The sequence below is a fragment of the Catharus ustulatus genome, chromosome 3 (genome assembly GCF_009819885.2).
Source record: "Catharus ustulatus isolate bCatUst1 chromosome 3, bCatUst1.pri.v2, whole genome shotgun sequence".
NCBI classification, from domain to species: domain Eukaryota; kingdom Metazoa; phylum Chordata; class Aves; order Passeriformes; family Turdidae; genus Catharus; species Catharus ustulatus.
Window position 1 is genome coordinate 71,865,409 of NC_046223.1, and position 27,952 is coordinate 71,893,360.

Below are 27,952 nucleotides of genomic sequence, written 5' to 3' on the forward strand. Positions count from 1 at the left end.
CCAACTGAGGGGACAAAAAGGTCATGGTCAGAATAATAGTGGGAAGGCATGGTTTCCTTTAAGTTTTTATAATATGCAGATTCAGTCAAGTGCATGTGTTCCAACTGAACAGGACTTTAAAAATGTTCCCCAGCTGTGCTCTTTGCACTCTCTTGGAGCAAACAGATAGAATGCCTCTACCCACCCTTTGGTCTGATCATCTCTCATAAAATATCAGAAATATTCAGCAATAATAACAGTGTAAACTAGTATTTTTTTTAATGCAATAGGTCTCTTAACCTGGATTTTGGTGTTTCTCTGCCTGTTGGCAGCAGTTTCAAACCAGAAGAATAGAACAACTCTTGGGTAGCATAAAATATGCCTTGTAGCTTATCTAAAAGACAGTTTCAAATAGCTGTATGTTCATGATACAGAATAATTAATGAATTATACTTTTCAGAAAATTAGTTCTTAATCAGATTGACTACTGGCTTAAAATCCTTATAAATACACATTCTAAACCCTATCTCTTACAGAATTCAATTTCTTTGAAGAAGAAACTTCTATATAAATTTTTATCAGGGAGTATATTTTCTTTTATTGGGCAGTGATCTGTTGGGAGAAAAAAATCCACGAATTTTTAATGCAAATGAATTCTTTAGATAGCAGTGGATATGATAAAAGCCTTCATTAAGTCAAGAAATCTCAATGCATATGAATCTTTCAAAAATGTGTATAACAAAACTGAAAATCAACCTCTTGCACAATAGAAATAAGGATTTATCCAACACTCAAAGATTAGGAAGAAATAAGTTTCTGCATCACATTTTAAGAACATTTTTTTAGTGTGTGCTCCTGAACTTTCCAAGTTCCCTCAAGTTACTAGTCATCAAAGTTCTTCAAACACTTCCTACTACAGGATTTAAGGAAGCATGCAGGAGAGGCAGCAGGCTGCAGAGGAGGAGGCATGCAGAAACAACTCAGGCACAGTATTAGGAAGATGAGCACCCAATGCAAGCGGAAACTAGTGAGGGCTCTGAAGGCTTGCAAGAAGAATTTATGCAGTACAACAGCAGTAAAAGATCTAGAAAATATAAGTCTGACACTGAAACATGGTCTTTGCAAGTATAGTCTCATCTGTAGTCTAGAGGGCTCTGTGTCTAACAGGAAAGCCTGGGTAAAAAATAGTATTCCTCAAAACCAGAATAGGATCAAATTTGGGATCATTTATGTAAACTGGACATACACAGGTCAATGGGGTGCACTTGCAGGTGCTGATAGAGCTGCCAAAGGTGCATTCAAGGCCACTCTACTGTCTTGAGAAGTGGAGCAGGTCCCTGATGACTGGAAGGTAGTGTTCTGATGAAATAATACAAGAGCAGGTAATACTGGAAGCAAATTCTTCAACACAAATGGAGTACAGATCAAAATCATGGATGTCAGAACAAAAATCCAGGTTTTCATCAAAATCAAAGAGGGGGGTCTTTTGAGAAGTTAGTTTACAATTTGGTTATCAGAGCCAAAAATATGGCAAGTGTTCCTTGCACTGATGGTTATGGTTGACTCTCACTCAATTTTTATTTCTTTGGCATCAATACATGCCTTACACCAAGGTATTTCTGTTAGTATTTTTCTCTTGTCATCTTTATATCTGCTGGGAAATAATCTTCTACATCAGTGTTTTTTTTCTCATACATCTTGTAAAATGCTTCATCTGATGGCTTGACCTTAGCACAGCTTACACAATTTCAGTTCAGTTTAGAAACCCATTCATTAGTCCCTGTGCAAAAGTCTGGAGAATATTTTCCAAGGTTGTAGAGTTCCCAGGCATTTCTCTGAATATGAATAACACTGGACTGTCTGACTATCCTATTTATCACTGACCCACCACCACCTTAATTTTATTAAATTCCGTTGTATCATTCTCCTTCATTTTAGCACAAGACAGTAGAAGTTTATCTGTCAAAGCTTAAGGTCAGCTATAATGTTCAAGGCAAAACCACTTAAGGCATACCAAAATATACCATGCAGTCTGGGGAGTTCAGCAAAAAGATATCATCCTGGTTGTTTTAGTGCCACATCATTGACAGGTCTGGGGGGCAACCTTGTCTTTCAAATCACTGCTCTGTGGGGCGTTCTGTTTTTTCTACCTGGAATATACATCTCAGCTTTCTTTTCTTTTTTTGGATACAAACACGATTCCTACCTCTTTTTAGCAGTGGTAATATCAGTGATACATTTTTATATGTGTTGTAATGATTTCTCCCACTTTACACAAATCTTTCAAGATGCCTCTGTGTTGCAAATCTGGCTACTTCTTTGTCTACTTAAGCATCTTCTGTCATACAAACTTCTTTTAATAGATATACTGTGTCAGGCACTAGAGAAAACACTACTCATACACACTGCATTAGAGCTGTGACTTCCAGCATATTCTCAAGTTCTTTTGGCTAAATTATCAGAACAGATGTCAGGCATAGAAATTCTTATTCAGATATGGCCTTTTGGTATCAGACATGTTTTGATTCTTGATATATGAATTATGTAAACTAATCCAGAACCACCAACATATATCATCTTTTCATTATTTTTTACCACAGTCTGTGTCAGGAAGCCATTCTATGAGAAATGCATCCTCAACTATATCAATCTCACAGAGATACATATTCTGATAAAAAAACCCATATTCTGGAAAAAAACAGTTTTACACAAGAATTTAGTCGTTTTATTTGGTATTTGAATACTCTGTATTTGACCAGTCATTAATACTAATGACTAGTTAAATGTCAGTCTAGTACATAGTGTAGAACAATGCTATCTGTCTGGTGTCTGTTCTTCTGCCTATACCCAATAATCTTACATATCCTTCTTCAACATATTATTTTGGCATCCATCCAAATATAATAGTTGCTTTCAAAAAGTGAAGAAACATTCTGATGTAGTGCAGGTTTCCAGGATGGGAACATGTATAGCCAAGTGGAAAACTGCTTGTAGACAATTAGGAGAAACTGTGCTCATTTCAGTTTCTATTCCTCTGAACTCAGCATATATATAATTAAATACTTAACAGTTGTGCTTGGTTTTAGGTTTCATTGAAACTCATACAGCAGCAATTGCCCTAATTTTAGGGAATTGCCTAAAATCTATAATATAGTACAATGCAGTGTGACAAATTAGTTTATTTCTGCTGGTTTAAGTCAAATGAAGACAGTACCCTACTTAGCCAAAAACCAATAAACATGTCGAGTAGATATGTGCTTTCTGGTTTTGTTTGGTTAGTTGGTTGATTTTGATTTTTGGGGTTTTTTTTTAATTTTTGGTGGATTTTCTTTACATAAAGGAAGTGGAATTAACTGATGAGGAAGAGGCAATCAAAGCAAATCTAGTGTATAATATGGAACTGCCTCCAGAAGTCCTTGATAAGATTGTTCCTGACTGGTGGAAGAAAGAGCCATTCCGGTAACTGTAATTAGATTCTCTCTTTCTTTAATTAATTTTAGGAAGTATATAATCCATTGTGTCCACCATTGTAAATAACTATTGCAGAAATTATTTCAATGTTCTTGTACTTTTTATAAGTAATGACCTATCTGTAAGTCTTGGTTTTCTTGTACTGTTTTAATTGACATTTTGACAGTAATATCATGTTTCATATGCTGCACATAGGGTTGGACAAAAGTATTTGGCACACCTGAATTGGATTAAGTCTCCTAAATAACTGGGTAGTTTTTGTAGGCTTACAGTATAGATATAAGAACAAACCTTTTATATTTTTGTATAGTTTTTGTCCTGACTATAAATGGGGGACAGTGGTTCTCTTCAGAGTGTAAAAACAGGGAGATCAGTTCTAGGAAAAAAGAATGCACCACGGCAAAAAATTACCCAGCATTATGCATAATGTTGTAATATTATATTGTATTAGATTATATTGTATTGTATTGTATTGTATTATATCACATCACATTACACTACCAAACTATACTATGTTGTACTCTTCTTCCACACCAGGGCTACCTGTTCTTCCCTCCACTTCCACTTCTTCCAGCTTCTGTGGTTTTCTGCAATTTTACCTATTTTACCAATTTTATCCTATTAAAGTCTAAAGTAATAGGTATAAATATTTGCTTCTTATCAATACAACATTCATCCTTACATAACTAATAATTTGAAATTTTAAGAGCTTCAATAAGCCATAGAGCTTTTCAGGTATAACTAACTTGTTTTTAACATCTGCAGGAAGAGAAATATAAGTCATGTTGAGTGGCAAATTTCTCATCCTATACCACAGAAGAAACATAAATTTTCAGGCACAAGCTTTCTTTGAGAGTTGTTACCAGAAAAGTGTTTGAGACGCCTTCTAGTTTTTGAGACCAGTGCCTAAGAAGTATTATTTTCAGAGTCAACACAAGCAAGTCTAAGGACACAATTAGTTTTGGGGTTTTTTAAAGTTCTTGAAAAATATTGAAGCATTGCACATTAAAACCTCAGAAGAAATTAATTTGTAATTATACTAATTAAAATACACAGTGAAATATCAGTTTTACATTGTCAAAAGATACTAGCTGAAAATATTTTAAAAATTTTACTCCCAACATATTCATTTAATATGGGAGGGTTTGTGGGGTTTTTTCAAAATAATTACATGTTCACTGTGTTGCACTTTAAATGACAGTGTGTAATGATAAATAACTTATTTTCCAACTAGGTCCACAGGCTTTATACTGGATGGCTTCCCTCGTACTGTAGATGAAGCCAGATATTTGTCGGAACAAGGACTCTATCCTGATGTTGCAGTTTATATTCAAGTAGAAGAAGATGACATTCTTGTCCGTCTTCTTCCTCCATGTCTGAAAAAATGGAAAGACAGACGGCGTAAAAAAAGGGAATATAAAAAAAAGTTGAAGGAACTAAAAGCAAAAAAAAGGGTAAGTGTTCATCCCTATGGCATTTTTTGTTGTTGTTTCTACAGGAGAGGTCTGAACACAGATTCTGAAACTCCCAAAGCTGTGAAGAGCACACAGAGTAATAGATATTGGAGCCAGGAGACACAGCCCTAAACATCCACAGCATTCCTAGGCTTACCATAGAAACCAAAAATAATTTAGGGCTCCTTTCCTCTTCTATGCAATTAATGCATGCAGGAGTTTGGGCATCTCACAGCCCAAGAAAAGTAGCTGTGCTGCCAGATAAATGGCAATCCTGGAAAGTCTGGGAAAAAAGGCAAGTTGATGGAGGGAGAGAATATGGCGATAATAAGATCAAATAGACAGTTCATGCACTGTAGTATTGTTGCATCCCAGATTCCCTGAGCATGTGCTGTTGGGGTGATCAGCATCTCCCATAGGCTGACTTGACTACAAATCACCACAAGAAACCAGCTATGAATTTAGAAACTCTGGTTTCTAGTAGTTTACCAATAAACCTATTACTGAATTTTCAGTGTGATGAGAATCATGGTCTTTTTTTTCCCCTCCAATCTCAATCTCAGAAAGTGCCAAGTTAGTTTTTATAAAATGTACTTACATGTTTACCTAGTAGACAGATATATCTGTCAGCAACATTTCAAACTCAAGGTAGTATTTTTTTAACATTAGAACCAACTGGAACAGAATTCTAAGGTGTTAATTATAGGTTACATTCCAAATTTTCAGAGGGGAGCTTTTATTAGAAAGTATCAAATCTTTTTACATCTTTTTTTTCAATAACAGAATGAGAAGATTGCCAGAAGAAGGGAAGAACTTTTAGCAGAGCAACAAAAAAAGAAGCAGGAGGTAAGAAAACAACCTAATAAGACAGTTTTTAAATAGAAGCATTTGCATTGATACCATGGAAATTTCTAGAGTTTTTAGTCACAGACTTCAGGTCAAGGTAGAACAGTAAAATTATGAGAGACTGGGAGAAACTTTGACTTTAAAGCTAATTTTATATTATGTTTAAATTTCTTTAGAAACTATGGATTCATGAAGACTAAAAACTATTTTAAAAGAATTCTCTATATGTGCTTCAATTCAGGAACTTCACTTATGAATGTGTTTAATATATCTAATTTGTAGGCATAAGAGTAGCCCCACTAATGTGTTGCTTTCCGCAACCGAGTTCTAACACCGGAGGGCTTCGGTCAAGGACATCCCGTCCCAGGGGCAATGAAGCACAGGCACCAACGTGGTGGATGCAACAAAAGCCAATTTATTATTAGTGCATTAGTCTTATATACTATACGATGCTTATGCTTATTTTTAGACGGTACATATAAGGTAATATGTTCTATGATTGGTTACGTGTGTTTCGCTGACCGCTGCCTCGCCTTGCACTTTTTAGTGCTTATGTTTGCACTTTTTCCCTATCGCGAGCTTTCCGTAACAACGCGAGATCTTCCGAGCGCCGATCCCTACATCTCCCCCTCCCCATGACTTAAAATGCCGTCATAGGCAGTAAGCGGTACTTGGCTCGATGCGGTCGCTGTTTGAACAATACGGTTCGTCGCCATTGAGAACACAAAATTCGGCAGGAGTGGACAAGGCTAGACATCTGTCGGCAAACCTACAAGACATGTGGAGAAAGGGTTACCAGGTGATGAAAGGGCAAGACAAATAGATTCTTGATTTGTAAGATTAGCCATAGTGACCCAAATGTTAGTCTTGGGTTGAGGTGGAACATATATAGCTACGATGGTCATTATTCCAATGAAATTTAAGCTTCCAAACAGACTAAACCCCATCTTGCATCAATTTCTTGGCTGGTGTGAGATACACCAACTAATCAGCTTACAGCTTAATATGCAGGCTAGTAGGAATAGGGCAACTACTTCTTCTGCAGTGAGTAAATAGCCAGGCATTAGTATCTACATAGCAGCACCTTGTCTTCTCGGCAAGGCAATATTCACCATAACTAGTACAATACAGACAACAAGTAGCCACCGCCGATGATCCACTGTACTTCTTCATACGTCATTCTGCTGGTCGTCTGCTTCTTTCACTACTTCGGTACCTGTGGAAATATCGATCTGCACGCGTGGGTTAGTTCCTCTCTTAGTCGCTGAATCCAACTGTCCTTCCACATCAGAAAGGCAGTGGGCTTCAGCACCATTTTTCCCAGATTGCGTAAGTCCTATGGCAAAAGCCCCCCAGCATGAATGCTATCTAACAATGTCAATGTAAGGGGATGGCCCAATCCTTTAGCCTCTATGGTAGCCGCGAGGTGCTGTACGGCTTTGGGCTCTAGGGCCACCCATTCCACTCCCCCCCCGGCTACTGCCCTTACAGGATAAGCGGTAGCAATGGGTCGCAAAGTCAGACCCCCCAATATGCACTCATCTGCTATAAGTCGCCAATCAGTGAATTTTATCCCGGATGGTTCTGTTTGGGAGGGTGGTACAGGAGACCGGGTTCGAAGCAGACGCTTTTGCTTTTCTACCTCTGCAGTTATTTCATTAACTAATTGCTGTAACTGCTGCAGGTTCATCTGCACTTTGTGGTCATTGACTTGCGCCTTCCCGGCCCGAGAGGTCCCCCCAAGCCGATCAGGCTTCCGGCCCGGTTTCCGGCTTCCGACCGCTGCCGCGTCTCCCCCCTCTTCCGTCCCCCACGCAGCCGCAAGCTGCTCGGAGAGCTCCTCGACCTCCTCTGCAATGTCAGGATGCTTATCAGGGGCCCGCCACTGGTTCCCCTTTCCTGGGCGCAGCACTTCCCTCTCGCGCCATCTTTGCCTATCTGCTCCTCGTCCAGCTTCCGGACTGGCTATTTCTGCTGCCATCTCCAACGGATCCTCCGGGGCTTTCATTGCTAGCCCAGGCAACCATTCCTCTGGGTCCACAAACTGTGGTGGTGCAGATGGCAACGGAGCTGGCGAGGGAGCGGGCTGCGTGGACCGTGCTTTACGCTCTGCCTCCCGCAAATCGTCCCAGGGGTACTGCGGAGGGTTCAACCTCTTTCCAGTTACCGGATACGCTTTCTTCATGCATCCCAGACACGACCCTTCAGATATTGCATTCACAATCCCACAAGCCATACACACTTTCGCAACCATTCTCTCCTCCACTTGCTTTCCTTCCTTTTTTTCCTCTTGTGCTGTTCGGACCTCATGGTCCGAGCCTTCCTCTCTTGTTTCTATTTCTAATTCGCCTTTTTCTACTTGCGTTTCCTGTTCCTCAGTGAACGGGAGGCGACCTTGGCAGTCCAACCCCAGTGCCTTGCGTGCCGCCCACATAGTCTCCTTTTCCTCCATACCCCGCTTCAGCAACTGCAAGATTGTGCCCCACACTTTCAGATGTTTGGCTGATTTGGTAACCATCGCATGCTCCGCCAGCGCTTGCGTGCATGCCCCCCATCCTTCCGGGCCAAAAATATCCCGCGGATGGGTTATCGCTCCATCTTTCAGGAGCCACTCGAGACACCCTTGTATATCTTTCGCTTTCACTGAAAGCTTTCCGTCTCGAGCTAACTGGATGAGAATCTGACTCACCCCTTCCATCGATCCGGCCGGATCCCTACTCGACCGCCTGCGGTCCACCGATAGCTGCTCCGGTTCTCGGCTGGCGTACACTTCCTCACACGGGGCACCACTTGTTGCTTTCCGCAACCGAGTTCTAACACCGGAGGGCTTCGGTCAAGGACATCCCGTCCCAGGGGCAATGAAGCACAGGCACCAACGTGGTGGATGCAACAAAAGCCAATTTATTATTAGTGCATTAGTCTTATATACTATACGATGCTTATGCTTATTTTTAGACGGTACATATAAGGTAATATGTTCTATGATTGGTTACGTGTGTTTCGCTGACCGCTGCCTCGCCTTGCACTTTTTAGTGCTTATGTTTGCACTTTTATCCCTATCGCGAGCTTTCCGTAACAACGCGAGATCTTCCGAGCGCCGATCCCTACACTAATGGAAATTAGGCATGTGCCTTTAAGTACACTGTCAAATCCATGGTTAATCCAGAATATGACTCTACCAGGAGTAGAGAGACTTCTGCCCAAATCAATTACATAGTATATTTATAAATGCATTCACGTACTACTTGACTGCTCATGATATTCTGTCAGCTACACTTTCATCAGACATGTTTGTTTATAACAAAGTCCTATCAAATTGCAATACCATGTATTAAAAACACTCCTCTTATCAAAACTGCAGTGTAGCTCTTCAGGTTTTCTAAATATTCTTGGAACTGGTATAATGGTTCACTGTATGCACTCTACAATACTGCTGTATTTTCTCCTGAAATAAGATTCTAGAATTTACCAGATTTTTGCATATGATAAAGGATATCCCAAAATGAGGTATTGTTGAATTATTGGCTTTTTTAATTTAAAAAAAGACAAGAATACCATATGTTCCTTCCAAATATCTACATCATAGACATGAAACAAAAAAATATTTTGTCTTTATAGGCTTTAGCAAATAAGGATAATGATGAAGATACTGAGGAGGATGAGGAGGATGAAGATATTGAAGCTATACTTGCCGAAGAGTTTTTAGAAGAAGAAGAAGATGAAGAACCAGAAGAGGAAGAAAATGAACAAGATGCTGTTGAGCGCATGGAAAGTGAAATTTCAGAGAAGTTTGAATCAGAAGTAGAAAGGTTACAAAGTGTTCAGGTATTGATACCACTGTTTATTTTGTTAAATTATATGATCACATGAAGAAGAATTTCCATATTTATTTTTCACATTTAAAAATGATAGTGCCTAAATAACCGTGCTCCTGTACTCATGATCTAGGTATGTGACCAAGATGAAGACTGTACTGAGAAGGTATAGACTTTAAAGAGTATATAATTTATATGACTAATATAGCAGAGAAAAAACAAAAAAGAAGCTTTTGGGTAGACATATCCAGTCTTGGTGTCAATGTATGAACAGTATTTCAAAATAACTTTTGAGGCAAAATGCTCACTAGACAGCCCTATTTTTAAATACAATTCCTAGTTGCTGGTGATAAAACCAAAGGTAAAGAAAAATTCCAAATCTAATCTTGGTTAAGACGGCAGGGGTTTGGCACCATTTCCACACCTAGTGACATAATTTTCTTGAAATCAGTGCAATTGCCTATGGCGAGGTAACCTCATCTAACACCAGGTATGTGCAATGCTAAGGCTACATCTAAGGTAGATTGGTAACATTTGCTTATTATCTACTAAGTATCTCACTTCAGATATAAACTAATCATGATTTAGAAGAAGCTCTATCCACTGACCAGAGAGGTTTACAAAACCAGATCATAATACAATATTATAGCAGAGAGACACCAAATGTAGAAGTTTAAACTCAGTGGGCAAGAAGACAAATTCCCATTAAACTTTGCTGATTTTTGTGGACTGAGAACATGCTTAGGAAATACTTGATAATTCACAGAAAATCTTGCCTTCAGTCTTTATTAAAAATCTGATTGCATTTATGATTCTAATATTTCATTATGTTTTCATAACCAGGAAGAACTTGAAAGGCTTTTAATAACACGAGTTGAGATCAATGGAGGACGGAAGCCTCGTGTTGTGTGCTACCAAATATACAGCAAGCTGAAATCTCTAGTGGAGAACCGGAGGAGCATTTTTGAGAAATGTTATCCAATAACTTTTCCACTTGCACAGAAGATGCTAGTTTTCTCATATAAATTACTAAGTTCTTTTGGTCAGTGGGATCCAGTCAAGGTAATGTTCTTAAATGGCTGAAGAATGTTTTCAAGAGGGATGTCATCAAACAGTAGCAACTGATACCAGAAATATTTAATGAAAACTACAGTACTAAATCAAAATTACACCACTGAATATACACAAAACACAGCAAGCATTAATAGTGAAAGTTGTTGGTGTTTTCAGTGTTGCAGCTAATGTAAGGCTGAGACGCATTTAGTAAAATTTGTTACACTATCATTGGTGACATGATTAAAGGTGATATTGAATTAGAAAGAAATGTCTAACTCTTAATGATGCACAAAACACAGGACAATAGAGAAGTTCTTTAAACCTTCCAATATTAGTGAGAATAAACTGAAAGGATTTGGAATGTGAATTTCTAATAAGCCACACACACAACTGCCCACCAAATCCAGTAGTGGCAAAAAATGTTAGATGTACTTCATTCTTTGGTAATAATTCTTTCTTGTCAAAATCTAAAATTTTTGAAGAGCAACAAATCTATTTCCATGATATTTTACTAGAGATCTGCAAAGCTGAGGTCAGAAAGTACTCATCACTATCCCCAAGGTAGGAAATTAAATATTTGCAGATAATTCTTTTATTTTAATGCTAGTAATAAAAGCAGATTGGATTGTGAGTAAATAAAAATTAAAAAGAAAGATTCATTGAAAAAAAAGTCCAGTGAACAACATACAGAAAGCACAAAGGCCCTGAAGGAAACATACATTGGCCTTCATTTTACTATGCAAATTAATCAAACCATTTTATTCTCTTTTGTATAGCATCATGTTGGGTCTTCACATGTTCAGATCACATTTGTCTCTCTTTAACCTTAGGATCAGAATCTTCATTCTTTTTCATGACTGCATCAATTGGCATCTAATAATCTAGGTACATACTAATAGAAGTAGGTACGTCTACACTTAGTCATTTCCAACTACTGAACCACAGTTTATGTGTTTAGTTGCAATTAGTCTACAACCCAGTGCCTGCACTTTGTCCTGTCACATTTCACTACATTTTTGTATTCCATTTCTCCACTTGATTCCTTTGTTATATATATTTATATATATATATATATATATATATATATATAGTGGTTTTTACTAACCAAAAAGTACAATTTAGTTAGAAGAAAGAAGTCATAGGAAGCTGTTGGCTAAAATAAGAGTGATGTGCTTACAGTGAAAATGTACAAGCTGATAAAAATGAAAGGGAAATAGGATCATTTTGAGGGCATTTTAGGATAATAACAGAAATTATAAAATTGATTACAGACTGGAAGATTTGGGGTAGAGAGGCAAATTGAGTATATGCCAGTTACGTTCAGATTAATTTGGGTGGGAGGGGAAGTAGTTATGTAACTGATTAGATAAGCAGAGAATAAACATTATGAGCTGAGTGAAGAATGGAAGCAGATATGCAGTAGAATAGACTCATGAAATCCCATAAATTGAGGGTAAGCACCCTGAAATGACTTGATGCAGGAATAGGAACCTAAGGATAAGAGAAGAGTCTGACAGGACAATGCCACACAGTAGAACAGCCCCATCTCTAGCTGTAATAACCAGACCAACCTTTCTGACTCCTTCAAAGAATAGTAATAGATTTGTGAGGTATGATTTTCCTTGACAAGAAGCTGAATTGGCTCTTCCCCATTATTTTATATGTATGCATGTAACTACTGGGTTTTTTTCCTTAATGTATTTCAGTTTGCTCAATACAGAGTCAGATTTACTGGACTATTTTTGCCAGGTTCTACACTGGAGGAAAAAAAATTTTTTTAAATGGTAATTTTCTCCACCTTCCTTTTTTGTTGAAGGAAGGTCAGTGTTACACATTACTCAGAATTACACCTCTGAGCCCCTTTAAAATAGTAAGGTGAATACCATCTGGTCTGGGCATTTTTTTCCTACATATTATTTTTCTACATTTTGTTTTAAAGCATCTTTTATTGACGCTTTAAGATAGTTTCTTCCAAGAAGGGCTGCAACAGGGACATGACTAAGTTTTTCCATAGAGAAGAGTAGTGCAAGGAATTAATCTGGCATTACTTCAATGACTATTTCTGCCAAATGCATCTCTTACATGTCAATGATTAATCAACACTGGAGAATTTTTAGTGGGCTGTGTAATGTGTTTGAAAAGATTTCATCAGCAGTGCATGTATTTTTCCAAGAACTTTTTCAGCTTATCTTGTTGTGGTTTTACACTTGACCATAATGTAAGTATGGATTATCTTTTTACATCTTCATTTGTATATGACTTCTGGTGAATGCAGTATTCTTAGCGTATTTTCTGTTGGCAGGCAGGCAGGTGAGTTTAATTCATTGAGGAATAAAATTATTCTCTTTATTCTTTGAAAATTCAAAAAAACTATTACGTTACTCTTCTCTGACTACACTATCTTGACAGACGAAGTGTTACGGTACCACCTACTGGAAATAGCAAGTATTGTTTCTGTCTTCAATGTTTATTTCACCTTTTTCAACAAGAAGTGTAGGTATAGAAGTTTCTTAGATTTGAACAAAATATTATGTCCATATGTGTGAATTTCAGAATGTCTTGATGGTTTGTCTCATGTGGTTGGTATTCCTCTGCCTGCCTATAAAGCCACTTCTCTGGGACAGAGGAAGAAAAAGCTTTGTCAAACCTAATGAATTGATTCTCATTTTGTATGTTATACAGTTAAGCCAAGGAGATGTGATCAAGCCACAGCAAAGACAGGGAAGTGCAGTCTTTCCAGTAATCCATCGACAATATATTTATTTCTTTTCAAGTAAAGAAAATAAAGAAGCATTTATGACAAATCCCATCAAATATATTTGTCAGCCAAAACCTAAGCTATCTATGCCAGTAAAGATTGCAATTGTGGGACTTCCAAAATCTGGAAAGACTACAGGTATGAGCAGTTATCTGTTAAAAAAAACAAAACAACATTTTTTAATGACTGAAGTTGTATCTGTCCTTACTGTTATTTGCTGGGCACAGATTCTTTTAGTTGCATTCTCTAGTGTCTCATTTGACAGTCTGATACTGCATTGTACATCTGAATTTTATTCCAGGTCTTTAAGATGTTAGTGACCTGGACTTGCACTTAGAAAAACTGGACTTGTACTATTTATACCCCTTGTATTATTTATTAGTATTTTCTAATTTATTCTTACTTTTTTCAGTAAGCTAATGTAAAATGGAGAAATAGTCCTAGGATCAACTCCCCACTCCCCAGTCTGTTTCCAAATTTCTAGATTAAAAACCCCCAAGATTTCCATCGTCCTCCCCTTCCTCCTCCATGACTGTGTCAACCCACACACTTCTGCCTTTAACTGGAGGAGGAGGAAATTAATTTTATTGATTAGAATAGGATGTTAGGAAGAAAAGAGGTTCAAATTACAGTAATTTCACGAATACAAGCCGCACCAATTTGACCAAAATTTTGGTGGAAACCCGGAAGTGCGGCTAATATTCCGGGGCGGCTAATCTATTAACAAAATTCTAAAAGCTGCCAACACGGAAGTGAGAGCCCGCGGCAGCCCCAAGCCAAGTTGGAGCCCGGCCGGCCCCGGCAGAGGTGGGAAAGCCTGGCAGAGGCGGGGCCAGCAGTGTGGGGGCGGGCGGCAGAGCCTGAGCCAGCAGGGCGGGGCAGGGAGGGCGGCAGAGCCTGAGCCAGCATGGCGGGGGAGCCCGGGAGAACTGGGGCTAGCAGTGCAGGGGAGCATGGCAGAAGCAGGAAGGCCGGCGGGTGGGGCTGCCTGGCAGCGGGGGAAGCCCAGCATAATCGGGGCCAGCAGCGTGGGGGAGCCCGGCGGTGCGGGGGCCTGCAGTGCCGGCCAGGGCGAGGAAACGCGGCGGCGGTGCAGACGGGAGGGGGCGGCCGGCGAGCCTGGTGGCGGCGGCGGCAGCCCTGCCGGCGGGGCGAGCGAAAGCGGCGCTCGCGAAGCGCCGCCGCCGCTCGCGGAAGCGCCGCCGCCGCGAGCGAAGCGCCGCCGCCGCTCGCGGAAGCGCCGCCGCCGCTCGCGAAGCGCCGCCGCCGCGGGGCGGGCGCGGCGCTCGCGAGGCGCGGCGCTCGCGAGGCGCGGCGCAGGGCGAGCGAAAGCGGCAGCGGGGCGGGCGGCGAGCCCGGCGGCGGCAGCCCTGCCAGCCGGGCGAGCGAACGCGGCAGCGGGGCGGTGCTGACGGGAGAGGGGGGCCAGCGAGCCCGGCGGCGGCGGCAGCACCAGCCGGCCAGCCCCGCCGAGCCGTGGCGCTGAGCTGGGCCACCCGGCCCCGTCGGCAACCATGAGCGGGCCGAGCCTTCCTGGCCCCGCCCCGAGCCAGTAAAGCCCGCTATGCCGCGATCCTGTTACTAATTGGCCAATTTGTGAAAGCTGCGCACGGATTCTCGCGACGAACGAAAGTGCGGCTAATATTCGGGGTGCGGCTTATCTATTGACAAAGACAGCAACATTGTCGAGGCACCGGGGGTGCGGCTTATAATCCGTGCGGCTTGTATTCGTGAAACTACTGTAGTTCATATTTAAGATGAAATTTGGCCATATTTCCCATTTCCTGGATAAATTATGTAACTGATGCACTGTTCCGTAAGAGAAGCAGCAAAGGAGGCATATTTTCTAACACACTCTTAAAATGTTGACTATATCTGCTGAGGTTTGAGCTAAATTATAAGCATGCCTTGTGCATATGTGATGTTGTTTCAAGTTGTGACTTGAAATCAAAATATTTTGCAGTTGCCCAGAGACTTGCGAGTGCTTATGGATTCCTGCACCTGTCCTTAGGAGATGCCATCCAGTTTGTGATAAACAACCAGCCAGAGAGCCAGTTGGCACTTCAGGTACAGTCACACCTTCTCCAAGGACTCACCGTACCAGATGAATTGGCCATCCAGGCTCTAGATGTGGCTCTGCTAAATCACGTGGATAACATCACTGGGTAAGAGTCTTCTTGGGGATTTTGGGGTTTCTCCAAGACATGCCAGTCCCTTCACAGACATGGATTCCCATGTTACTGCTGTAAAACAGTTTCACTAAAACACATCAGTGGTTTCTGCATTGAGAAAATAATCTGTACAAAAGGAGATTTTTTTTTTACAACTGCTCTGGGAAGTGAGACCAAAGCATAATTTTCTGCAATTTTCAACTAACTATATTCCAGTAAATCCAAGTAATATACTTTATGACAGTTACTTTTTTTCAGTCAATAAGCCAGTATCTTCTACTATCCTTTGGAAACTACCATTTGGTCTCTTTTATACCAACTCCAGAACCAGCTTGGACACACCTGATTCTCTTAGATCATATAGGCTGGTTCAGTACTAAAGTTTTTTTTCTGATTTTCTTAACAACTGAAGTTATTAAGGAGGAACTGAAACCAGTGAGTCTTTCCACCTCATTCATATGTGATCCTAGGCTCTTTCTCCACCACTGAAACATCTTTGAAATTGGGCAGATTTTAAAAGCTTTATCATCAGTATTTCATGACATTCAGCTTCTCTCCCCAAAAAGGAGAACTGTTACAGAGAAAGGCAATTCTACAATAATCTTTGAAAATTATTTGTGCTTGAGATCAGAATTCTTTCAGCTTCTCTTTCATGTTAAATCCTGGAATATTGTTTCAGTATATTTTTTTTCAGTATTGCCTAATATGTGAAAAGCATTTATTCTTCAATGTTATTATAGAAACACTTCAAATGCTGTAGTAAATCATTTTACTTGCCACTTTAAAAACTGCTCCTCCCAATCCACATGGAGACTTCTTGTAGTTAGAATTATGTTTCTGAATGATTGATGTGTCAGAATTTTAAAGTACACCATTGTTATAAGTCACAGCCATCCACATGCCCTTTAACATTTCCTTTTCTCATTACTATTTCTTCTTCTACCTACTTGATTTTTTAAAAATTTTGTCATAAATTCTTAGGAGTAAAGACTGTGCCTGTCAAGTGAGAGCAGCGATGCCTTCATGGCATGGGTGTAGACTTTTGTCTCTCCATGGAAAATATACTAGAATTATACACAGACTTACTGATTGATTGGAAACTCATTTCTTAGGAAAACTATTTCTCTGTTTCTGTTTGTGTGCAGAGTTGTAATTGATGGATATCCTCTAACAAGAAACCACGTCAATCTCTTGGAATCAACAAAGATAATTCCAGTGAAAATCTTTGAATTAGCTATGGATACAAAGGAGGTGTTCAGAAGAGCGCTGTTGGATAAGGAAAGCAGAAGCCGGTAGTGATACTCCCTGATAGAATTTTTTCCATTTTCTACATGATATTGTAATATCTCTATTGATGTGCCCCAGTGCTATACTCAGAGGTTGTATCTAACCTGAAGCATAAATCAGCTGTCTCTGAACTCCATATATGAAAAACATGGGAACCAGTCTCTCTTCTTTCTAATGCTTTGATTTCCATAGACCAGAAACATAGATGTAAGGTGCTCGGGGCATGTTCTGGCCAGATCCCTCTATTACATGACTGAGATTACAAATGTGCAATGCTGTGCACTCACTGCTTAGTTTAGCTGGTTTTATGAAACTGTACATCAGAAATGTTACCACTTCTCTCTGCTGCTGAGATTTATTTTTCATCAATTATTATCATAAAAGGTATTGATATTTTAATAATCTCTTTTAAAAACTTAATTAGAGTTCTTTTAAAAATACAGAAATAATGCATATTTAGTAATGTACAGAATTCAGAAGTTCTAAGCCTTTCAATTCAGTACATTCCCTTCTTTGTTTTTCTGGGAAGATAAATATTCTGTTTCAAGAGCTGTTGGTTGTTTGTAAGGAAGAACAGTAAGTAGTTTATAAGCAGACAGAGAATGAAAAAGAACAGAACATTCACCTTAAAATTAAATTGTGTAAGAACCTGTTTCTCATTAGAGGAAGTTTTTCTAAGAAGTTCCAGATAGCTTGGAGCATTATTGCATGCCTCTTTCATTTTGTCCTTTTCTTTTTGTCTCTTTCTTTTTATCAAGTAATCAGTACAATGTTAAAATTGTTTACCAAAAGACTAAAGACAATTTGCATTGCAAAAAATTAAATCAATTATGTGTTTTTGAAAGTATTTACTTTAAACTTCATTTTAAACTTAATTATATTTCATAGGCTTAAGTACAAACCAAGTATGCAATATCAGGGTACCATTTAATGGTGTATTTGTAGTGTGTGTCAGGTAATATGTGTTGATACATTCCAAATCCTTTACAATACAATTATTAAGTTGTATTTGGGAGATAAACAGAAAAAGTTTTGTTTTTCATTTTTGAACAGGACTGTCTGATCATAAGAACACTGCTTTTCCCATGTAGCTGGTAGTATTCATAATAAGAAATTTGTATTTCTCAACTATGTTCTACAGTGTCAAATAAGCAAAATTTTGCAAAAAGAACTTACAGTGAACTCTACACCTGAAATTCAATGAAATTATGTAATCTTCACATTTAAATCGCTGTTATTTTTCATTGTCTTTAGACCTTCCTATCCTGAACATGACAGCCCACAGATTCTAGCTATTAAAAATTCCTGCTATAAACAGCACATTAATGATATTAGAACTTACTATATGAAGGAACATCAGAACTGGTGTGTGATTGATGCCAATCATAGTAAATGGAAGGTCTGGAACACCATTCTGCAGGAAGTTCAGGCAGTTGTTAAAAAAATCCAGATATACCTGGAAAGAAGAAAAGAAGGTAAAAGAAAAGCAAACTTTCCCAGAATATTTGTTTCTTTTAAAAGCTGCAATGTACTATGTGCATGACAACTTCACCTTTCTTTGGATGAGACTAATTCTTGGGCACATACATATCCTTAAATTCTTCAATCTCATCTGCAGAGATCTTTAAGAGATCTCTTGAAAAGAGTGACGACAAAGCCAGCTACAGGTTCTTTGGAGGCCATCCTCCAAAGAACAGGATAACAGAAATCTGCTAAAGGAAGTCAGAATCCCTGGTTCATGGTAGATCTGGCAACACTGGGTGGTAAATCACAAAGAGTACCCCAAAGGTACAAGGGGAACTCTAACTTGCAGCTTCACTTTAATGTTAGTAAAGGAAGAGGGAGGGAGAGGGAAGATGTTAATTTAAAATCTAGAAATAAGCTTAAATATTCCATCTGAATTCTGTGCTTTGGGAAGAAGACCCCTTTATTCTAAAATGGCACAGTTCTCACTTGACTTTTTGTGTGGCAGCACTGGTCAGGATTAAATATGCCTTTTAAACATGTCTGTGTTATTTAACTAGAATTCCTCTGAAGGGCAAATACACTTCCTCATCTTATATCCACCTTTTGGGTTTAACTTTTACAGCTTTGTGTCTGCACCCATCTTAAAAACTGGAGTCATAATCAAAAATATTAAAATACACCTAACTGTTACACATCAAGCTTGAAAAAGCACAATTTTAAAGTAATTTGGGTTTGAGATGACATTTTATTCAAGATTTTTGAATATATTTCCTCCAGACGGAATGTAATATTTGCAAGATATGGTTGAATAAAGGGGAGGCTTTCATCATACCCTGTACTCTTTTTCATCAATGTAAAGAAATAAAATAATAGCTGAAATGTCCCTTAGTAACACAAAGGAGTGAAATCATAAATATGAAAAATAGCCTAATATGCTGAGCATGCAGAGTATCCCACATCATTAATAATGATAATATTTCTTAAATGCTACAAAAATGTTATTTAAATTAATTGGTAAAATGAGTTATAACTTCATTTTATTATCAAATTGCTGGTTTAGTTCTCATTATTTCATATCATTTTCAAATTATGAATTACCTTCTAGATTGTAGCATTCCTGAGTAAAATTGTTTGATATTTCTATGTCTCTCATAAATAAAACACTATCATTAATTGCTTTCATTAACAGGCAAAGCAGCCAGCATTGCTGATTTATGTATCACTCCTAAGGAACTGCAGAATCATTTGGGGGAGTGTGGACAGTACTGTCCTGTCAGTCTTGCAGAGAAAGGGGAACTGATTGACTGCTCTGTAACTCCCTCACTGGAGTTTGCTGCAGAATTTCAAGGGTGCTATTACAGAATGGCTTCACAGGAAGAACTGGAAGTGCGTGTCAAAAAGCAGGTCAAAAAGGAGGGAACTGTGGGAAGAGGGAACATTGTTGCTTAGATTCTTTGATTCCATACAAAAATAGGTAATATGCAACTTGAATTAGACCACTGTTGTTAGCATTCAAACTTTTGTTCTGCATACTTCTGCTATCAAATGTCTAGGCAGACAAAATACAGCACAGACACCATTAAACTAGCTTGTCTTACAAATTGTCACAGATCAAACATTCATTTGAAAACAGTAAGTCTCTCCTTTCTCTTGTGGGGAGACTGGGTTAGAAAGTAGCTTAAGATAGCAGTAGATAGTGATGGATGATGGTTGGATAGTGACTACTTCAACTGAGAGTAGGTTGGAAAAGAAATTATTACCTGAGAGCAACAGCAATGCCAACACACTGTTGCCTTGTAGAAAAAATAGGTATCTATCTTGTGTGAGCCAGTCCTCTGGAGTTTGACTAACAGTCCTACAGTGCTTCTTTCGTAATAAAAACATTTCTTTTTCTACAGAAATTCTTGAGCAGACCAGAGGTTTATGTATCATCGCTGGCATCTCACCCTCTCCCACCCCTACATATGCTACCAAAGAAACTGACTGCAACAGAAGTGAAGGACTTACTCCCTGTAAAGGCTGAAATGCAGGGATACTGTCCAGTCACTTACCTAGATGGAAAACAGAGGTATGTCACTAGAGTTCTCATAATCTAAATTACAGACTATGTGTCCTGTATTAATGCATTAATGAGGAAATATTTTTGAAGTACCTTTTAATGCTGTTCAGAGTTTGTAGAGGAAAAGCAATTGAAATTATCTGTATTGCGCTTGTGGCTTTGGAAATCAAGATAAAATCACCTTTTAATACTTACATGGCTATAGGTTCTACAAGAATCTGTGTTAGCTTGGTGTTTTTCATGATGAAGATCGACAGATATAGTTTGAATTCTCTCCATCATAAACTTTCAAAAATTCAAAGAAATATCATAAATCTCTAGTAGATGCAAAACTAGCTATTAACATTTTTGTAAGAGATCCATAAAGCTCTACGATAAAGTCACACAATTTCCTCAGTGTGCAAGAATCTCTCATCAGAGGAGAACAATAATAGCCAATTCTATGTTACCCCTTTTGTCAATGCACTTACTAAATTACCAGAAAGCTACCAGTAGCTCATGAATTTACACCACACAACATGTTTTATGTTTTCTGTGAATGAGTAATTCTTGCTCCATCTCTTCAGATATGAAGCTTTGGTGCCTGGCAACATCGAGTATGCAGCAAAATACCAAGAAAAAGTATACATTTTTGAAAGTGAAGAAAAACTTCAGAAGTTTATGAGGTGAATACACTAACTGCATTTTAATCTTCAGTCATGTCACTGTTTATACATCTTATAAGTGCTTACTTTTTATCTGGTTAGGTTACCAGAGAAGTACTGGAATCTGAAGCTTCCCCATAAACTCCCTCCAAAAAAAGAGCCAATGCTACTAACTACACTTCCTTTGCCTGGATACCTTGAACAGGCCAGTTTTTGCTTTTCTATTTTAAGATACAATTTTGTGATATATAGAATATTCCACTCAGTTTTTTTAAAAAAAAATTAATGTATTTGAGTCTTACATTTACTAAGGAGATTATATTAAATTGAAAATTTTTAGTTACAATTGAGACCAGTTTTTTTAAAGCTTTAAAATACTAGATGTTTGTAGCTTTAATGGAAAAAATACAAGACTGTCAGAGGGCGATAATAAGCTGCAGTATTATGTGATAGATTTTCTGACTTAGTTGTTTATCGTATCTTTTTGATTTGACTTTTAATACCAGCATAGACACAAGCTTCCCTGGAAAAATTTAAGAATAGTTTGTTACACTTTGAATAAACATGAATAAATTAAAAAATTATTCATAGTCACAGCCCTCCCAATCTTATGCTAATTTGTTATCTTCTACTATTCACCAACTTAGAGTATTGTCCTGTATTGTTAGATCTGTGTTACAACAGGATAAGGCATTGTTCAACATTTCTGTAATGGTCTTTTAAACATCTTTTCTTTCTTTAGGGACTAGCAACTTCTCTAATAAAAGCTCTGCATGAAGTCGGCAGTCTTAAGCCAAAGTTTCCATTCCTAAGTGTGAAAGAAACTGCTCTACTTTTTGTCTCCTTCCATCTAAAAGGTAGTGTATAAAATAGCATGCTGTAAAAATAATTGTAGAAATGCCATAAGTCCTCTGATACAATACAGAGAGCAAATTAGTGTTCATACTTGCCAGTTTTTAGAATTTCTGTTTGGGCTTTTTTTCAGCTATAGATACCAGTTGCAGGTAATAATCTTTAGTAGTTTGCAATCAGCTTAACTAGTGCCAGCTTTTGTGATCTCAATGTCCTTTTTTGCAGCTCTGCTATAGCCTTGGGCTGGTTTCCAGTACTGCTGGAGATTTCTGGAGCAATACTGACATTTCTTTCAACCCACCACTTTTGTCTTTTATGAGCCAACCTGTTCACTGGGAGAACTTTGCCTGGCCTTTTGTATTTTACATTTTTACATATTCTTTTAGATAATACCAATCTTAATTAGTTTTTTAAAGTTCTTCACATTCTGTGTTTCTTCATGTAGTTTCCAGAGCCCTCCAGAATTTTCTTGAACTGTCACAGATTTTTTTGCTAGCACAGCTTTGTTAAGAAAGACCATTGAACAGGGCAGGCACATGGTAAGCTTCTGCATAAATGCACAGTTCCTAAGCCACCGAACTGCTTTTATATGTAGTTTGCTTCATTCACAAAGGCTGTTTTCATTCTATTGTTAGCATGGCTTTGCTAACAAAAAGATGCCCATGATAGGAATGTTTTCCTCGTATATTGCAACATTAAATCATTATTAGTAGTGGATGATGGACCAGAAGGTTTATGTAAGTGCATAAATGTCTTTTCTTCATGCAGTGCCAAACAGTTTGACTCTAGGAATCCAGAAAAACAAGTTACCTTCTTCTAGCACTGGGTAGGACTGCTTCCAGCTTTAAGATATAGCATTCCTGTACATTGACAAATCACTTAAACATGAGGAAAAACTTTCATGTGCTAGTGACCAAACATTGGAACAGATTGCCCAGAGAATTTTCTGGAGTCTTCATGAGTGGAAATATTCAAGAGCCAACTGAACACAGTCCTGTGCTGTGTGCTCTGGGATGATCCTGCTTGAGCAGGGAGGTTGGGCCAGATGACCCACTGTGGTCCCTTCCAGCCTGACCCATCCTGTGATTCTGTGATTTGTTGCAAAGACAGCATTATTTATTCTTGTGCATCTCTTCAGAGTAGTCATGCCATTCTTGATCAAATAATTTGATCAAAGTGCTTCAAATTGTGGTCCCCTGGAAATTTATTTCATCCTATTCCTATGTGAAGTTAAATCTTCAATTAACATCATTCTCTAATCTCACATTTAAGTAGGGACAAGAAGCAGGGGTTTAGTTGCTTCTTCAGCTTCTCTCACATCACTGGATTGTTTTCAGTATCTGAGGAGGTACAGATGATCAACCACAAATGCAGAGGGATTTACTCCTGGAAAGAGAGTAGTAAACCATGTATCACTAGAGTGTTTGAGTGTATTTCAAGCTAGACTCCTGTAAGGGCTGTATTTAGCATTATGCTTGAAAAATCTCTCAGAAACTGTTCAATGTAGCTGTCTGCAGTTTAAAGCTAGTGGGCTGAAGTGTCTTATAGCATAGTTCTTCATGCTGTCTAATTTTTGTAATGAGATATAAAATACTGTCCATAAGAAAAGAAAATGGTTATGATTTGGCTCACTCCTTTGCCTCAGGGTAACAATTAAAATAATATACTGTAGTCTGAGGACTGGAACTCAGTACTAATGTATGCCAAAATAGGCCTTAGGGCAGAGAGAAACCTTCCTTCCTCCTCCAAACTACTGGTCAGTTCTTCACAGAATCATGGAATCATAGAATATGCTGAGTTAGAAGGAATCCACAACGATCATTGAGTCCAACACCTGGCACTGCACAGGACCATCCCCAAGAATAACCAGGTCCTGGAGAGCATTGGCCAAACGCTTCTTGAACTCTGTCAGGCTGGTGCTGTGACCACTTCCCTGGGGAGCCTGTGCCAGTACCCAACCACTGTGGGCACTCAACCCAGGGAAGAACCTTTTTCTGAAATCCAGCTTAATCTTCCCCTGACACAAATTCAGGTTTTTCCCTTGGGTCCTGGTCACCATAGAGAAAAGAGATCAGTGTCTGCCCCTTCTCTTCCCATCATGAGGATGTTGTAGACTGCAGTGAGGTCTCCCCTCAGTCTCCTCCAGGCTGAATAGACCAAGTGACCTCAGCTGCTCCTCATACAGCTTTCCTTTGAGATGCTTCACCATCTCTGTTGCCCTCATTTGGACACTCTCTAATAGCTTAATGCCTTCCTTACATTGTGGCACTAAAACTGCCCCCAGCACTCGAGGTGAGGCTGCCCCAGCTCAGAGCAGAGCAGGACAATCCCCTCCCTTGCCCAGCTGTGATGCTGTGCCTGGTGCACCCCAGGACACCTGGCCCTCCTGGCTGCCAGGGCACTGCTGACTCATGTTCCACTTGCTGTCGGCCAGGACCCCCAGGTCCCTTTCCATGGCGCTGATTTTCAGCTTCATTGCCCAGTCTGTCTGTACACCCAGGGTTGCCCCATCCCAGATGCAGATTTCAGCACTTTCCCTCATTTAACTTCATATGGTTGGTGATTGCCCAGTCCTCTAATTTGCCAGGGTCTCTCTGCTGGGCCTCCCTGCCCTTGAGGGATTCAACAGCTCCTCCCAATTTCATGTTATCTGTGACCTTGCTTAGTATGCCTTCCAGTCCTGCATCCAAGTAATTTGTGAAGATATTGAAGGGCACAGGGCTTAGGATGGAGCCCTGGGTGAAACCCATCATGACAGGTCACCAGTCCAATGTCACCCCATTCCCTACAACCCTTTGTGCCTGACTGGTGAGCCAATTGCTCACCCATGGCACAATGTGCTCATCCAGCTGTGTACCTGATATTTTGTCCAGAAGGATACTGTGAAAGAAAGTATTGAAAGCTTTACTGAAATTAGAGAAGATTACATCAGCTTGTCCCTTGGTCAACTAGGTGGATTATCACCTTGTCATACAAGGAAATCAGGTTTGATAAGCACGACTTTTCTCCCATGAAGCCATGTTGGTCATAGTCCTGCTTATCAAACCTGACTTCCTTGTATGACAAGGCAGCCCACCTTATGGGCAGAGCATTTAATTCATTGAACACCTGTACCAAGGATACAGTGGCCCAGCACCAGTCCTACCAGACCTGGGCTATCCCCAGGATGTGCCACTAGCAGTTGTGTACCACACTACCCAAATTTGTCACTGCCCGGAGTTTCACCAGTATCCCACAGCATGAGAAATGGGAAGTTGACAGCAGCTGGACATGTTTGTTGTGTCTTCTTGAACAAAAACCTGATTCTTCTGATTATTGTGACCTTTTGGAATCAGGAACTTTCTAAAATACCAGACTAGATCTTTTTGGCTTGGCACCAACAGTCAAGGTGTTTATCTGTACCACAGTAACACTAACAGAGGTAGACTTGGTCCCTTTGAAAATTTCTGTAAGATAATTCTACAGAGTTTATAGGGGACACTAACATGTTGCTTAAATTCTTGCAGCACACAACCCCCTGAGCTCGGAGCCAGTGCGGCAGATGTACAGGAAGAAGCTGTTGCAGTTCGTGGAGCACTGCCAACTCATCCCCTACCTGGGGACTGTCATGAAGGGCCCATATAAGGAGCCAAGAGATCGGCCCCTTGGCTTTGATGACAGGCTGCAGACTTTCCTTTCCCTGAAAGGCACCCGCCCCACTTCTGTGTGAACCCTGTATTTCCACTGATTAACACATGGAGTGTTGCCATCAGGCACCACCATGACTGCAACATGGCCTGTGAACATCACACGTTCTCGGGCCAGTTTTTTAACCATGAAATCTTAGAAATAAAATATATTGTCTGAAGTAGAGAGATACAAATCTATTAGAGAGCATCCAAAGGAAGGCTATGACGACAGTGAAGGGCCTTGAGGGTAAGCTGTGTGAGGAGCAGCTGAGGTCACTCGGTCTGTTCAGCCTGGAGGAGATGTGGGGAGACCTCCTTGAAGTCTTCACCATCCTCGTGAGGGGAAGAGGAGGGGCAGACACTGATCTCTTTTTCTCAGTGGCAGGACCAGGAGAGGGAATGGCCTCAAGTTGTGCTAGGGGAGGATAAGTTTAAATATTAGGAAAAGGTTTTTCATCCAGAGGGTGGTTGGGCTAGAACTAGACTAGAACAGACTCCCCAGGGAGGTGGTCACAGCACCAAGTCTGGCAGAATTCAAGAAGCATTTGTCGACGCTCTCTGGTACATGGTTTGATTTTGAGGGCTGTCCTGGGCACGGCCGTGAGCAGGAACCGGATGATGTAGGGGACCCCTTCCCAGCCAGGCTGTCCAGTGACGCTGTGGCTCCAAACCCCGCCCGTGCTGCGCTGATCGCGGCAGCGCAGGCGCGGTGCCAGCCCCGGCCCGGAAGTGCAGCGGCGGCGGCGAGCGGTGAGTGCTGGGCCGGGCGGGCGGCAGCCGGGCCGGGTGTTCCGGGCCCGCGAGGCACGAGCGGCCTTCCCTTGAAGGGCGGCCCGAAGGGCTCGCACGGTGCGCGGGGGGCGGCGACCCCCACGGTGCCCTTGGCCCGTGTGAGGCCCAGCCCCGGGGTCACCTCCCAGGAGCTCCTGAGTCCTTCCAGGGCTGAATCGGAGTGTGTATCCAGCCGCACTGCCGGCAACGGGGGGCCTTCTGCTGGAGCACAGCCTCACTCTATTAATGGGGTTTTTAGGGAAGGCGCGTGGTTTGGATTTTGCAGTCAAAATACTAATGCTGTCACCTCCTGTGAGGTCGTTCATGTGATCAGAACTCACCCATTACCTTTTCTGGGACACGTGTGGATGTTAGGGGATGCCTGCAGGCACAGTTGGCAGCAGCCGTCCAGGAATTCTTGTAATGCGCGATAAGGCAGATTGGGTCACACCAGCAGCTGTGCTTTAAGGTCCTCCAGCAACAAACATCAGGCTCACAAGCTCCAGAAATTAAAGCTCCCAGACAAAACAATTTGGCTCCGTTGTGAACTATTTGGTAGATGATTAGGGCTAAAGAATCCCTTATTCGCCACCTCAGTAGCATTTGGTATCATCTGTAGGTAGTGTCTGCTGTTTCATGAAGCATTTGTTCAGGTGATTGAAATTGTTGCAGTAACTAAATACAAATATGCAAATATATGTGTTTAATATGACACTTAATAAATATAAATTAGGATATAACAGCTAGCTAATCTGGTTTATCTTTGCTTTAGCTGAGCTTTGTAAATAGGACACTTAGGACATATCTCTTCTGTAATATTTAGTGGATTCTTTTGAAATTGCTGGATTTTTTCTTCTTTGTTATTTTTGCAAATTTACTATTGAAGAAGCTTAGCAAATCAAATTGATTGTTAATAGATACCTTAATGAACCCTATATTAGACAGAACCCATCAAAACACTGCTATTTCTGTACAAACAATGACTGTGTTTGTATTTCCTACCTTCTTAGGCTGAAGCTTAGTAATGTTAAAAGTGTTAAAGTGTTAAAAAAGAGAAATTTTCAGAAGGATAGATGGGGGTAAAAGAAGTCATGAAGTCCTGCCACAGTGATACAGGATTTCCTAGCCTTGTCCCTGAGTAAACTGCACTGATCAAACAGCAGTTGACCTTTTTGTTTCCAGCATGGTGATTGGTTCTGGCTGGATACCAGTGCCCATCAGAGCTGCTCCATCTCTCCCCTTCTCAGGTGGACAGGGAACAGAGAATGTAAGAGAAGCTCATGGGTTGAGATAAGGACAGAGAAAGATCACTCACCAGTTTCCAGCACAGGCAAAACAGACTTGACTTGAAGAAGTTACTGTATTGTCAATGGGATCACTTTCAGATATGAGAAATAAACCCAAATCTTTAAACAACTCACCCCACCTCTCCCTTCTTCCCATGGGCTGCAGTTCGTCACAAAATGTTCCAGCTTGGATCCCTTCCACAGGTGCAGTCCTTCAGGAATAGTCTGCTCCAGCCTGGGTCCCCCGCAAGGTCACAAGTCCTGCCAGCAAACCCATTTCAGTGTGGGCTCCTCTCTCCATGAGGCCATGGGTCCTGCTGGGAGTCTGCCCCAGCACAGGCTTCCCACAGGCTCCCAGCATCTTTCAG

General features: G+C 40.3%; 1 protein-coding gene across 7 annotated transcripts in view; it reads left to right on the forward strand.

Moving 5' to 3' along the window:
* The window catches only part of LOC116993577 (zinc finger and BTB domain-containing protein 24-like), a 52,872-nt gene that overhangs the window by 16,487 nt on the left and 8,433 nt on the right, over positions 1-27,952 (forward strand). For 4 of the 7 annotated variants that reach the window (XR_004417334.1, XM_033054363.2, XM_033054365.1 and 1 more), the window contains exon 1: positions 21,777-21,864. Coding sequence is in view for 2 of the 7 variants with exons in the window: in XM_033054361.2 (XP_032910252.1) it covers positions 3,320-3,438; positions 4,685-4,904; positions 5,688-5,750; positions 9,369-9,575; positions 10,409-10,627; positions 13,304-13,517; positions 15,343-15,544; positions 16,696-16,842; positions 18,092-18,312; positions 19,494-19,690; positions 20,203-20,372; positions 20,930-21,028; positions 21,110-21,212; positions 21,750-21,864; positions 25,366-25,568 (2,499 nt within the window). In the remaining 5 variants the exon portion in view is untranslated. Of the gene's footprint in view, positions 1-3,319; positions 3,439-4,684; positions 4,905-5,687; positions 5,751-9,368; positions 9,576-10,408; positions 10,628-13,303; positions 13,518-15,342; positions 15,545-16,695; positions 16,843-18,091; positions 18,313-19,493; positions 19,691-20,202; positions 20,373-20,929; positions 21,029-21,109; positions 21,213-21,749; positions 21,865-25,365; positions 26,278-27,952 lie in introns of those variants that run through there. The other 3 variants (XM_033054361.2, XM_033054362.2, XM_033054364.2) reach the window with 2 other exon arrangements.